This window comes from Nanorana parkeri, unplaced genomic scaffold, assembly GCF_000935625.1.
Source record: "Nanorana parkeri isolate BGI_ZX_2015 unplaced genomic scaffold, ASM93562v1 scaffold251, whole genome shotgun sequence".
Lineage (NCBI taxonomy): Eukaryota > Metazoa > Chordata > Amphibia > Anura > Dicroglossidae > Nanorana > Nanorana parkeri.
The window spans coordinates 1,081,856-1,095,972 of record NW_017306519.1 but is presented as its reverse complement, the minus strand read 5'-3'; the positions used below and the strand labels follow the sequence as shown (position 1 = coordinate 1,095,972).

At 42.2% G+C, this 14,117-nt stretch overlaps 1 protein-coding gene across 1 annotated transcript in view; it reads left to right on the top strand.

Annotated features, from left to right (window-relative positions):
• EXD3 (exonuclease 3'-5' domain containing 3) overlaps positions 1-14,117 on the top strand; it is a 170,295-nt gene that overhangs the window by 30,572 nt on the left and 125,606 nt on the right. The window contains exons 11-14 of the mRNA XM_018556748.1: positions 2,651-2,792; positions 6,039-6,261; positions 7,286-7,389; positions 8,951-9,155. Of these exons, the coding sequence (XP_018412250.1) occupies positions 2,651-2,792; positions 6,039-6,261; positions 7,286-7,389; positions 8,951-9,155 (674 nt within the window). The remainder of the gene's footprint in view (positions 1-2,650; positions 2,793-6,038; positions 6,262-7,285; positions 7,390-8,950; positions 9,156-14,117) is intronic.

Sequence of the window (14,117 nt, the reverse complement as noted above, 5' to 3'; positions counted from 1 at the left end):
TCATTGAGCGTTTTTTTTTTTTTTTTTTTTCTTTCCCCTTTTACAAGTTTACCTGTCTGGCTGAGAACCGGCTTTCCACAATTTAACACATTCATTGCCACGCATGAGTTCCCAGAGAGAGAGAGAGGAGTCTCTGTGTTCTTGGACTATCTCCAGTTCCCACGAGAAACCCTAAGAGACACTTTTCTTCCCGTGTCCTGGGAATATCAGTCTTAACAAGTCTGCAGCCATGTCTGGCTCTGGGACTCAGGTGTAGTTCTCATGGGGGAGAGCAAAAGTAGGCATTCTTTCAGCTATTCCGAGAATTGTTAGGAAACTACAATTCCCAGAAGGGCAATGAACTGTGCTGGGATGTGTAGTACCATGAGGCCAGGAAGCCACTACTTGGCCTAGGTTGGTATATAGAGGGATGTAAATAGCTTATAAGTTCATATCTTAATTTTGATTGCCACACTGTAAGAAGGAAACAGGGGACTTAGAGAGGGTTCAGATGTGAATATGATGGGACAACTGGACATGTTTTAAAGCAAAGTTTTTCAGGGGGATTTAAGGCTACCCAAGCTTATGACATTATTGTTGCCTGGTTCTGTTTGGGAAACAGTTGTAGGTCTATGGATGAACTGCATTGTCTTCATCACAGGTAGAATATTTGCACCACTACAGGATACTGCAATGACATGGCAATCGCCAGGGGGAACCATTGAGAACTGTGGGGGACCCAGGAGATCTACACTCCCGGACGTGCTGCTTACCCTGTAGACTTTTGAGGAAAACTTCCTTAGGACTGAAGCAGTGTTTAGCAGTTTAGGGCAGGAGGGGGAGGTAGGTATCCCTCTCTTGTTTTCCAGGTATAGCTTTATTTGGAAAGTTTAGTATAGCATCAGGGTCACTTTAAAAACAGCTAAAAATGTACCCCAAATCATTGTTATATCCCTTTAATCAAACACTAATCCATTACCACACACTGATGTAACGGTAATTATCATTTGGTGTTTAGATTGTGACTTCACACCCGGCCGACTTCTAATGATAGGACTGTGGAGCAATTGGCTTGTCTGCTCTAAATTGGATAATCTCTGCAGTTTCCTGTGATGTTATCTGCTTATTCCACATTCTCTTTTTTGATCCATCTGGAACAAATAAACCAACGTGCACAATTTATGACTGTCCCTAATTAAGTGTCTTTCTTTATCATCAAGTGGTGTATCATTCAGTGCGTGTGTTATCTGTAACAGCTTTTTTATCTTCACTCATCTGACACCACTGATTGTTCACTTGTAGTCACTTCTAGTAATTGTTGTAACTGCATTTCTTCAGCTCCTCAGACAGACAGACAGACAGACAGACAGACATTTTGCTGTGATCCTCCTAAACACAGACTAGAATTCCCAGCCAAACAGCCAGGCAACTTACTCAAATCTGTTAGCGGGCTTTCATGTACCATGGAAGTGATGAAGGCTTCAAATGATGAGTGATTTTTTTGGGAGGGGGAAAATATCTTAAAATAAAACTAACAAATAACTTAGAAAATAACTTAATAACAAAAAGCAGTGGTAATGTGCAGTCGTCAGTAACCCCTTCTGGCCAATAACATTTCCTAAAGTTAGATCAGGTATTTGTACATTTTTATTTCTTGCTGCACTGGGCACTTTATTATTTTTTTCTTAGTAAAGTTGAGGACACTATTCCAATCCACGGAAGTGTTCTGGGTTTGCATCCAACCTGGGATAGGCTGCATTCTCAGTGATGTCACGGGTCTCTAATGAATGGATAGACTGCATTCTCAGTGATGTCACGGGTCTCTAATGAATGGATAGACTGCATTCTCAGTGATGTCACGGGTCTCTAATGAATGGATAGACTGCATTCTCAGTGATGTCACGGGTCTATAATGAATGGATAGGCTGCATTCTCAGTGATCTCATGGGTCTATAATGAATGGAGAGTCTGCATTCTCAGTGATGTCACCGGTGTCTAGTGAATGGATAGGCTGCATTCAGTGATGTCACCAGTCTCTAGTGAATGAATAGGCTGCATTCAGTGATGTCACCAGTCTCTAGTGAATGAATAGGCTGCATTCAGTGATGTCACCAGTCTCTAGTGAATGAATAGGATGCATTCTCAGTGATGTCACAGATCTATAGAGAATTGATCTGCTGCATTCTCAGTGATGTCACCGGTCTATAGAGAATTGATATGCTGCATTCTCACTGATGTCACCGCTCTCTAGTGAATGGATAGGCTGTACTCTCAATGATGTCACTGGTCTCAAGTGAATAGATAGGCTGCATTCACAGTTGCATAGGATAGGCTGCATGTTAGTTTCAATATAAAACGTTCAACCTTGTATGTATTATTGATCATCTTATCAGTTATTTGGTGAAAAGCATGGTTACCTCATATTTTGTTTTCACACTAAAATTATTTATCAACCTAAAGTACTTTGCCCCTGAAATCTGCATAAAGCCAAATATATTGTTATCCCCTGTACACTCCTTTGTTCTCTGCACAGGTTTTTGTCAAATTCATTTCATTGACTTCCTCCCTCCCCCCCCCCCCCCCCTTTCCCACCTCCCCCCCACATTTCCCAATGCTTTTAAATGCTTTTATTAATGATGCACCCCTATGCTGGCTCTGTTCTATGTTACAGGCTGTCAGAGGACGAAAAAAACACTGACAATTCTTCACAAGTAAGGAAGAACTACTTTTACCAGCTTCCGATTCCCAGGAGCAAAGTTCATTTCCTCCAGAGTCACACGGCGCTGCCGCTCTGCCGAGACATCGTCCTTCAGGTAATGGGAAGTCTCAGCAGACCCTAGCTATAGTGACAAAGATCAGATTGTGCATCCTTTCTTCCCTCCTTCTCTCTGCTTCTCCTAAATCTTTATTTATGTCTCTGAATGTCTGGTAAAAAATTACTCATGTGACAGGGTTTGCGTAAGTGTTAAAGCATATTCTGGATATATCAGGAAGGTGTTAGAGTCCTAATCAGATTTTATTGTTCTGTTTCCAATGTTGGGGAAGGGATCTCCTCTCACTTCTTGTCTGGTGACAACCCCTGATTTCTTCTAAATTACCCTTCTAATTTCTCCAAAAGGCATCACAGGAAGGAGAAATGATGGAATTTCTCCCCAGTGGGGTCACGGATGCTAAAAACAACCCGACATAAATGTAAATTCTTCCATACCCTATCTAAAACTAAAACAAAATGTCTGGAGTTAGACATTAAATGCTCAGCTAAAAGATTTGCTATACAGTGCACATTATTTTATGGTCCGCACGCTGCTGTGTCATTTGGTTGCATAGCCCAAGGCAGATAACAGCATCTAACAGAACCTGCCGTTCTGAGGCGTTGGCGTCACTGCTCCGCCTCCTTCTAAATCAGTGTTATTGGCCCACCTCCAGCTGCCTGCCCTCAGACTACTACTAAGCAAAATTACACTGCGGAAGCCTAACCTGACCTGTCTCCTATAGAATACTAACCTTTACCACCCATCAGCTTTCAGAGCAGCCAGGCCTGCTGCAAGCCTGATAGAAACTCTTAGATGGTGCCGAAGAATGCACCTTTTGATAAAAACAAGAAGGTAGGCAGTATAAGCACTGATTCTTATTGTTTTGATTTATGAGTTTCTTGGAATGCTGATAAACCCTCTTTCCCAAAATTAAATGCATTTCTGAACATTATTATTATACAGGATTTATATAGCGCCAATAGTTTGCACAGCGCTTTACAATATAAGGAAGACATTACAATCACAATACAATTCAAGACAAGATGGTAAGGAGGGCCCTGCCCGTGAGGGCTTACAATCTAAAAACATTAAAGTGAACCTGGGTTTTGCCCATGTAGGGCAAACAGACAGGTTTATTTTATTGGTATCCCCACCATTTGCGCATACCATGCCCCCTATTTAGCCCTCTATCAGTTTGTTTCTGGGTATGGGGAGCATGTGACTCACTCCCCCTCAGCGCTGTCTCATAGAACAAAGTGAGAGGCCTCCACTATATGTGAGCTCCAAGTGGCGACCAAATCATTTAGTGTTGCAACATTTGTTACCATAAAAATGTCGCATGGCATCAGGGAGATGTCCTGGCCGGGCCCCGCCGTGCCTCGGGCCTCATAGCGGCCGCCTGGGTCGCTATGTTAATTGTTACGCCACTGCTTTAAAGTATTAATTCATGCGGAGCTGTCTGAAATTACTCATGTGCCACACCAGCAAACTGTTGACCATTCAGAGGGCAGGGTTTCCATACTCTGAAGAAGACTTCACCTTGTCCTGGCATAAGGGGGAAACCCAACTACCTTTTGAACACATCTGTCCCCTACTTTCCTTTAAAGGAGAACTATCTCAATGTCGGGATCCGTCCCGGCTGCGGCGTCTTAGTATAACGCGAGCTGTAGCTCGCGGTATACTGAGCTTTGGGTCACGGGAGAACGCTAGTTCATGTTCTCCAGTGACCCTTAGGAGAACTATGGGGAAAAGCCCTGACCCCATAGTTCTCCTTTTAAGCTTTAGGCTTATTAATAAAGTAGAACTAAACTCTCACATAAGAATATTAGTAGTAAGTAATAACAGTACATAAACTAGGATTGCATTATTTTTTGCTAAAATACAGTCTTCCCATTTTCCATGTTTTATCTCCATGCACCGTGCACATCCTGTGGGCTCTGTGTATGAGTTTCCTGTGGATGTATATACGTTCCAGCAGCAGCTGAACATTACACTTTTGCTGTGGTGGTTGTAACCCAATTCAAGAGTGTTCAGGAAAGGGTTACAACACTTTAAGTAATGCAAGTGCCTGTGGATACACCTTGCTTTGTATGATTGAAGTGACTCTGTCATCAGAAAAGTATGGGGCTGCCATTGCTCACCTCTTATTTGAGAATGTTGGTTCCCTGGCTCTCATGGTCATGCTTTGGCTTCCGTGCCTATTGAGTCTCTGATTTGAAACCATTATAGAGATAAGGAATTCTGACACTTTTCTGATACTCATTTACAGCATGCTTGTTCCGGATATATGGCTTTAAAGCCAGACACTGTCAGGCAACTAGAATTTTTAAGAGGGCCAGAAATGATAGCCCCATACATTCCGCAAGACAGAGTTACTTTTAAGTTATAAAGAGGACATATTTAAAAAGGACTCAATTTTTTTGATCTTATGGGATCATGTGTAACAACATATTTGGTTTAGGAGTTAGGGTTTAGATGCACTTTAAAATACAGCCACATATTAGGCTCCCATTCACACGCGCCTCATTTATGAACATTTTTGCACGATTGTCATGCATAGGGCAGGTCAAATATTTTAATATTGCACAAGAAAGGAAGATAGGGAGCCAAACTGATCAGATGTCAGAGTTCATTAAAAGTATTACCAGTTATATTGATCAAACAACGCATTTCGAGAGCAGGCACAACCTCCTTTCTTAGGGCTTAAAACAGTGAGGTGAAAGGTATTGACTCAGAATGGTGATTTGGAAATAGATCTGGTGTGGGATGAGAGTCCATTAAGAAAATGTGGGCAGCAGTGCTTTTATTTTCACCCGGTGAAACACTTTATTTTCACCCTAGTAGCACACTTCCTGTCCTAGAGTGACAAAGCTCACTCGTACTGTATCTGTGGAAGAGCAGTGTTGTCGCCTTGGGATAGGAAGCTTACCAGGATTGTAGAACTCCACCCCCTCTCATCTTCTTCCTAGCGTAGTGGGGAGGTGAAGTAGTCTACAGAGATTACTGGGAGCAAAGTTACTAATAACAGGTATTTTTTTTATAACAAAACCAATTTCAGTTGTATATTTAGTAACAAGGAGCAAATAAGAGACGCCCATTGTTAGGGTTTGCATACACTTTACCCTCTGTAGTACTTGTCAATGGAACAGCAATTAATTTAGAAACAGTTTCATAATTAAATGATTGATATTTGAAATCTGAAGAACATTGAAGTTTATTATTTTAAAGACATGGAAATGTTTACATTCCTCTATATCTCGTTATATTGGACAAAGTGCAAAAGTCTCTCTTTCTCCTGTTTTCCAGGATGGACAAGTTGTGGGTGTGGACATGGAGTGGAGACCCTCTTTTGGGGGACTTGGAAAGCCAAACGTGTCATTGATTCAGATTGCAGTGAAGGGAGAGGTCTTCATGGTGGATTTGCTGCAGGGTGACTTTCTCCAGAGTGGTAATGAAGAGGGAGAAGATGGCCCACAGCTGGTCAGATTCATCAAAGAGCTCTTTTCCTGCCCCACAATCACAAAACTGGGTAAAAAACAATTGTCTGTTCTTTAAAGTCCCCATATTCAATATACAATGTGCCATTCCATTTAATATATGCAGTTAAATTGGCTTTGCGGACAAGTTCTACCTTTCTATATTTACCTACCTTCCTTATTCCTTCCACCTTTCTTATCTTGACTCTCAACAAATTATTGGGTCATACCACCTAAAAGTAGTATTTCGGGTATTGATGAAGCCTAGTAGACTGAGTTTCCTCATGCGTTTTTATATGCCCTGTAGACTCCATGGTGAGATCTCCCTGCCAAGTTAAAGCTGGCTTCCAGGCAGAAATTAAAGCATTACCAATTAATACAGTTATGAATTTAAGTAGGTAAATGTATCTAATGTGAGTTTTTGAATTTAAAGAGGAACTCTGGGTAAAATTTTTACAAGGGTTAACTCTTTTATTTATCTTGGTGCTAAAAAAAAAAAAAGTTACACTCACCTGAACTGCTAAGCCAGCTCCCTGTTTCTACAGTCACTGAAGCCTCTCTCCTACACTGCAGTATTGAAATGGTCCTCACATCTATACAATGTGTATAGAATGTGATGATTTATAGGACCTTAGACCACTGCAGAGGAGAGGGAGAGAGGCTGGAAGGACCGGTCTAAGAACAAGCCGGCTCCACAGTTCAGGTGAGTATAGCTTTGGTGCTGACTGACGATCTGCAAACTTGTGAATTAGCTGTGGCAATTCTGATAGATACACCCCCTGCAGCATCTTCTAATCCCACTGTAGTGCAAGCAGGCCTACATGAGGGTGACAACTCTGCTCTGAATTCAGGATCAGTGCAGCATCATTGTCACCCCATCCACAAGAAGCTACATTAGCCATTTCAGCAATGATTTTACCTGCTCTCTCAGAAAAGAATATTGGGAAATTATCTAAAAATGTCAAAGCCTCCTGAATGCTGTTTCATAGGGTTAGATGGTTATTGGTTGTTATCTGTTGCATTTGTTTGTTTCCAATTGCTCTCAGGTTGTAATATAGAAATGCTTATCTTGTCCAGGATACGGCATGCTCGGGGATTTACAAAGTCTGGATGCCACACATTCTGCCTTTCGAGGAGTGGAATTGCGCAATGTGATTGACCTCTGTGAGGTCCATAAACAGGTACAAAGTTTATTGTTGAGCTTCACATGTCTGACCTTTTAGCTGAATAGTGTACCAGTGTGACTACAGGGTGCCATCATAATTATCTGCCTCCATCCTTCCTGATTGCTGACACTCCTTTAGAAAAGTGTCCTAATAAATCATCTGAATTGGAGCACCAATAAACATCCTCTGTGACCTCACCGGCCTCTGAATTCACCAATCTGATTCTACAGTTATGTTCTGACAATTATCAGTCTGTACGGAGGACTGAAACACCATTTCTTGCTTCTCATAGAAGGCCTCCGCTGAACTCCATCTGTTGTTAGAATGGTCATTTAACCCTGATTGAGGCTGGGCATACACTAAGGTCTCGTTCACACCTAGGCGTATTGCATATGCGCGTCTGTCGCGCGTTTTTTTACCGCGATTTGCGGTAAAAAAGTTGTGCAACCGTCGCGCGTTTCCGAAGGCTACTTGGCTGTAGCCCAATGGAAACGCGCAACAAAATGGCCCAAAGTAGTACCTGTACCTTTTCAGGTGTGGGCCATTTTGTAGCGCGTTAGGGACGGGCGGAAATACGCCAAGGTGGGAACGAGACCATTGAATACAATGGGATTTATATTTTTGAGCGTTTTGTAGAGCGTTCGTCGAGCGTAGAACGCGCTACAAAACGTTCAGGTGTGAACGAGGGCTAATAGATTACACTAATCAAACAGATTCCTGATTTGGATGCAGGTGATGTTTGGCTGAGACTTGGTCGAGCTGGGGGGTTCCAAAAGGGTCACCCAGGACTTAAATTTTAGCTCCGTGTATGGCCCGCTTTAGATTTAGCAAAATGACATTACTGTTAACAATAAATTGTTGTTGTAAACCCATGGTTCTGTTTGACAGACATTTTAATTTGAAGTAGTGTGTATGACCACTTAAAAGCATATCACAGAAAATCTCTATCTTTAAAGTGAATGTTCAGTATAGCCTTGTCAGTGATTGTTATACATAAATTGGGATTAGCTTGATATAAATAATCTTATTCATGCATTTTTTTTATATTTTTTTAAAACAGCATTTGTAATATACGATGTGTATGTATATTTGCCCATTGCATACGCAGATTCTACTTCTGGTTTCTATTGCTACACACACATTTTTTTTTTGCTTTACTTGTTCTTCTCACAATTCACTTTTGTTGGCCAGCTCAATGAAAACAATGCACACCCTTTCTGGTTGATATCCTATTGCAAAAACTGTTAAGCAGAGGTAAGGGGGCCTCTTTCAACCAATGAGAGCTCCCTTTATTGGTTGATATTCAGATCTCTGTATTTAAAGCTGAAGTTTAAACCTCCCTAGTCCTGCAAACCTTCACCAACATGCTTATGACATTTTTAAATAATGCCTTTCATTTTCACAATCTTATTTTTGAACAAGTGATGTCATGACTGGGTCTCTGTATTTCTGTATGCAATTGGAGGAATGTCATGGCTGATGCAAGTGCTGACAGGGGGCTGTACATAGATAGCTTCCTGAAAACACCACAGCACCCTGTCTCAGTACCTGTAAGATGTGTCTTTTTTTGCTTTAGATTCAGTGCTGCCGAAGTCGAGTGAGGACTCCTGGTGGGCCAGTGGATGTTCTTGAGGACAGACCTGTAGAAGAAGGCATTCGCCAGCCAGAGAAGGGGCTGAGTTTACTGGTAAAGGATGTGTTGGGCAAACCACTAGACAAGACTCAGCAGTTATCAAACTGGGACAAGAGGCCGCTCCGGGAAGATCAAGTCACCTATGCAGGTACCTTGGCTTGTCTTGATGCATTACATCTCCTTGGATCTTCCCCACATCATATCCACTTTCTATAATATGCAGCCCCTTTAATATCTGAGAATGCAAATTGTTCTCTTTGATGTGAGATTATTGAAGGGATTTATTGTAGATAAACTATAATAAGAATCATATGGAGGCTGTCATTGCTGAACTCTCGCTAGTTTATTAGCTGTTATGCTGACCCAGTTTCTTCAATACTCTCCAAATCATTTAAAACTGAACTGCAGGCAAACTATAAATACACCCTTGAAATACATATAGGACGCTGATTTTCTTGCCAAATTATTTGTATTTTTCTCCATCCAATGGGGAAGATTTACACAGCCCTATTGGTCAATGATTCATGGCTTATGAGGGACAGGGCCACGGCTGACCTTTAAGCCGTGTATACACGCTTATTATTTTCTTCGTTCAACCTGCGGGCCAAACGAAGAAAATATGACAGATTCCTCCATCAATGCTTATAAACGTTGATGGATGAATCCCCCGCTGTTTGCATTGTATTCTGACAGTAGCCACCAGCCTCTGTCAAAATACCCGAACTGGCAATCAGCTGATAGCTCTGTTCGTCCGAGAATTTTCCCACCGTCTTCTTCGATCAACTGATCAAGGGATGCTGGCCAGAAGGGTGCTGACAGTGACACCCACTATGCGAAAATGTACGATTTGCATATAACTTCCATTTCTTTTGTTTCTGGATCTACTGTTTGTTTTTATATCCAGTTCTGCAGTTTTTCCCCATTTGCTCGGTTTAAATTCCCCAGCAACAGGTTTATTTAAGGCAGGGGTAGCCAAACTGCGGCCCTCCAGCTGTGATGAAACTACAAGTCCCATTAGGCATTGCAAGACTCTGACAGCCACAGACATGGCCTAACGAGGCAGATGCATGATAGTATTTGTAGTTTCCCCACAGCTGGAGGGCCGCAGTTTGGCTACCCCTGATTTAAGGTGAGGGATCTCGCCATAAGAGTCCTGACGAGGTAAATTAATCTACTGGGTAACTGAATTTTCACTCAAAACAGAAATAGCAGTTTACGGTGGACTGCCTCTTTAACCCCTTAGTCATGGGAGACATAAACTGTACGTCTCCGTCACTGAGGCCCCATTCACATGTAGCGACATACCTTTGCAGCGGCCGGGATATCGCGACTTTCGGGGCGACGTTCCAGCGATGGTAGCGCGACCTTCTCCGTCGGGCTCCATAGAGAAAAGCAAAATCCGCCGAAAAAAGGGTCCTGTAGAAGCGATTTGCGACCGCGACGAGCGACGCGCGACATGGAGATAAGACAGCTCCATTGACTATCATTAGCCGGCGACTTCTCGTGATATCGCGGCGGAAATCGCGCGATAAGTCGCTAGATGTGAATGGGGCCTAAGTGGGGATGTGGAATGCCGGTAACCACTGAGATCAGCGGTTACCGTTGATTAATGGATGCCTCAGTATTGAGACATCCATTAATGAAAGAATTCTGCTTTTACAGACACCCGATTCCTTTTAGGGATCGGGTGTCTGACAGTGATTGGAGTGCAGTGTGTACCGCACTTGCCATCACTGTTAAGCAGCCATACACATCAGGATTAGGAGGTTTTTTTCTAAATGTTTCAATGCTGAAACAAAGTTTAAGGCTACTGATTGTTCTGGGAACGATCAGAAGCCTTTGGTGACACTGACTCTGACACGCTGCAGGATCAGTGTCACTCAGGTTATTATTGGCTGTTCCTAAGTTTCGAGCAGCCTAATAGTAATCAAAAATGAATTATTTAAATTATCCAGCAGTCATGGTGAGATTCATTCACCATGACTGCTTGATATAATTAGAAATAAATAAAATAAAAGTTTAAAAAATGTTTTTTAAAAAAAAGTGCAGATTTGTTTTTCATCCTAAAGGGTTATTTATTTTTATTTTTTTATTCAACCCCGCATGATGGCGATGCTCAAAGTATGTCGCCGTCACTAAGTGTGACACTTAGTGACAGTGACATTGTATGCCACCTGTCTAACCTGGTGACCATTATTAGGTTTTAGAGAAGAAAAAGTTAAAATGAATGTTGCTTTTAGTTAAAATGTTAGCTTTTAATTTGAGGCAGAGAAGTACAGAAAATGTTCTAAAATCCTAGGCATGTGAGGTGTTTCCAAATAAAGGTCAAATGCAGGAATGTATTTTAATGCATGTTTTTAGCTGTGCTATTTTTCTAAAAGATAATAATCAAAACTGGGGAAAAAGTGTTTTCTTTACATTTTTTCCCCCTCATTTTTTAATATTTTATCTGTTAGGCACACATATGTGATATAAATATATAGCCCTATCTGTCCTCTAAGAAAATATATATTATATGTGTGGGTGCACTTAGTAAGAAAGTATATTACTGCCATGGAAGAATCACACAGCAAAATGTAAAAGTGCGTCAATCATTTACGAACCGAAACTAAAAAAAAGCTCAGTCATGAAGGGGTTAAAGTGAACCTATGCTTTTCCCAAATTATAATGGTGGCCCCACCAGCAGCTTATACTTGCCTTCCCTTGGTTGCTGGGAACAAGAAATATACCTGTAACGTTTTTGTATGTGATTCACTCCCCTTTCTCACGTGTCAGTGCTGGTGCATGATGATTGGAGCAGCACTGTCATATGTGTGCAGGGAGAGTCCTCAGCCCTGTGTAAGCTTCAAATAGAGTCTTGGAGATTATACAGGGCTCCCATTCTTCACTCCCAGCAGTCTAATGAAGTGATGGGGGAGCGTGGGACCTCCATTGAAGAGATCCTGTTGTTTTCTCCTGAATGGGCATAGCACAGCTTCACTTTAAGTTAGATCACGTATCCTATTCTATGTAGATTTGATAAGATTAGTGTATTTCTCTGCCAGCTTCCTGTTTTCTTGTGTATCATGGGAATAGAGGTGGTTTTAGGATCAATATTTGTAAATGTAATTCATTCAACAGATTGCCAGGTGCTTTCCTTGAAAGTTCATGGTTTGGCTATGTATCTGTGTGTCTTCCGGTTATTTCTAATCACTTATGAAATGTTTAGATACTGTTTTCCCACATTCCACATCAGCGCCACAGGATTTGCATAGCTGCCCTTTAAATATACAACACTACTGAAGGCAGTCCCTCGGGGAACTGAAACAAAACTATAAAAGCGAGAAATGACAGGGCGCCGTAGTGTAAAATTGTTTTATTTAAAAGATTGTAAAATGATCATAAATCGTACTCGCAAACGATGAGTCTTTATAAAGTGTCAAATGCGGCTGTGGCGCTGTGAACGAGGTACGTTTCGTTTTTGCCGAGACCGTGAGATCACACAAGCCGCTACGTCCCTCTTAGGGCTGCAGCTAACGATTATTTTCATAATCGATTAGTTGGCCGATTATTAGGTTCGATTAATCGGTTAATCGGATAAAAAAAAAGGCTCCAGTGATGGACTACTAGTTTGTGGTGAGATTGTAGTCCATCACGGGAGCAAGCTTGGCGCGGTAGAAGTAAAAAAAAGTGTGGTGTGCAATATAGTACATAATACAGCGGCGCAGTGCAGAATACCAGCAGCTATAGAGGAATGTAGCAATACTACATTATACTACATATGTACTATTGTTGGGATTTGTAGTCCTCTGTAGCTGGCGTTACTCTGCATTGCGCTGTATATAATGTATTATTGCTGGGATTTGTAGTCCTCTATAGCTGGTGGTATTCTCCATTGCGCTGTATAATGATTATACTGCGCAATGCAGATTACCACTGACCAGTTATAGAGGAACTACAAATCCCAACAATAATACATTATACAGCGCAATGGAGAATACCACCAGCTATAGAGGAACAACAAGTCCCAGCAATAGTACATTATACAGGGTGTTTAATGTATTATTTTTTATTTTTATTTTAAACAGGAAACATTAAAACAGGTCCCCCTTACCTGTTTCTGAACCCTTGTAAGTCACCGCGGCGTCGGCATGCTCTGCGAGCGTGTGTCCGGCTTGTGTGGTGGGCATGGCATATACGCGGCATGGTTGGAGATCGCGTCGAGGAGGAGAGCAGCGACGTGCGCGGCTTCAGCGGTGGGCGTGGCTTCGGCGTCCTGTGGGCACGGCGGGAGCAGCGTGCGGTGGGCGTGGCTTATGCGTCCTGTGGGCACGGCAGGCGCAGCGGGACGTGAGCAGCGTGTGCTTCAGGCCGCGTGTAGAGCCCCGAACAGGGAAATCAATCGATAGCCGACGAATCGACGATCGAAAACGTTGCCAACGTTTTCAATCGTCGATTTTAATCGACTAAATCGATTAACTGTTGCAGCTCTAGTCCCTCTGTCCGACCACTAAATGCTGAACGCGTTTTCGGGGGCCACGCCCCCTTCATCAGAGCATGTATGTCCACCTTCGTCCTATGCAGTATTTGGGTCCCCCTGACCACAGCGTTCCGGTTGCCAAGGAGACACACTTAGCCAATCAGGGCCATTACCTCCCACCACCCGCCAATGCATGACGTGGCCATCTCACTCGTCACGATCTATTGAGTATTAGGGGAGAAAAAGGAGTGGGAGGAGTGGCATGCCCAAAGGCTCCTTCATTAAACTCCGCCTCCCACGTCAATGTCCTATTGGCTAAGCTGACCGACATAAACCAGCTGTCAATATCACACAGGAGAGGTGGTTGTGATGACTCCATGAACCAACTGCATGGACTACATAGCCCACAGACAAACACAATCAAAATACATGTATAATACAATTTAGAATATATATTCTGGATCTAACAGATAGCTAAAAAATATTTAATAATATTTATATCCACATATACTTGTGTTTGTAAAACGCTCTAAATGAATTGCATTATTGCTCATATCCGAGCACCGTGCAGACACCGTCAACAGGAAAAAATGCAAATCCATGTGGGGTGTGCCACACATGTATGTATATATTAAATATATATATAAATAT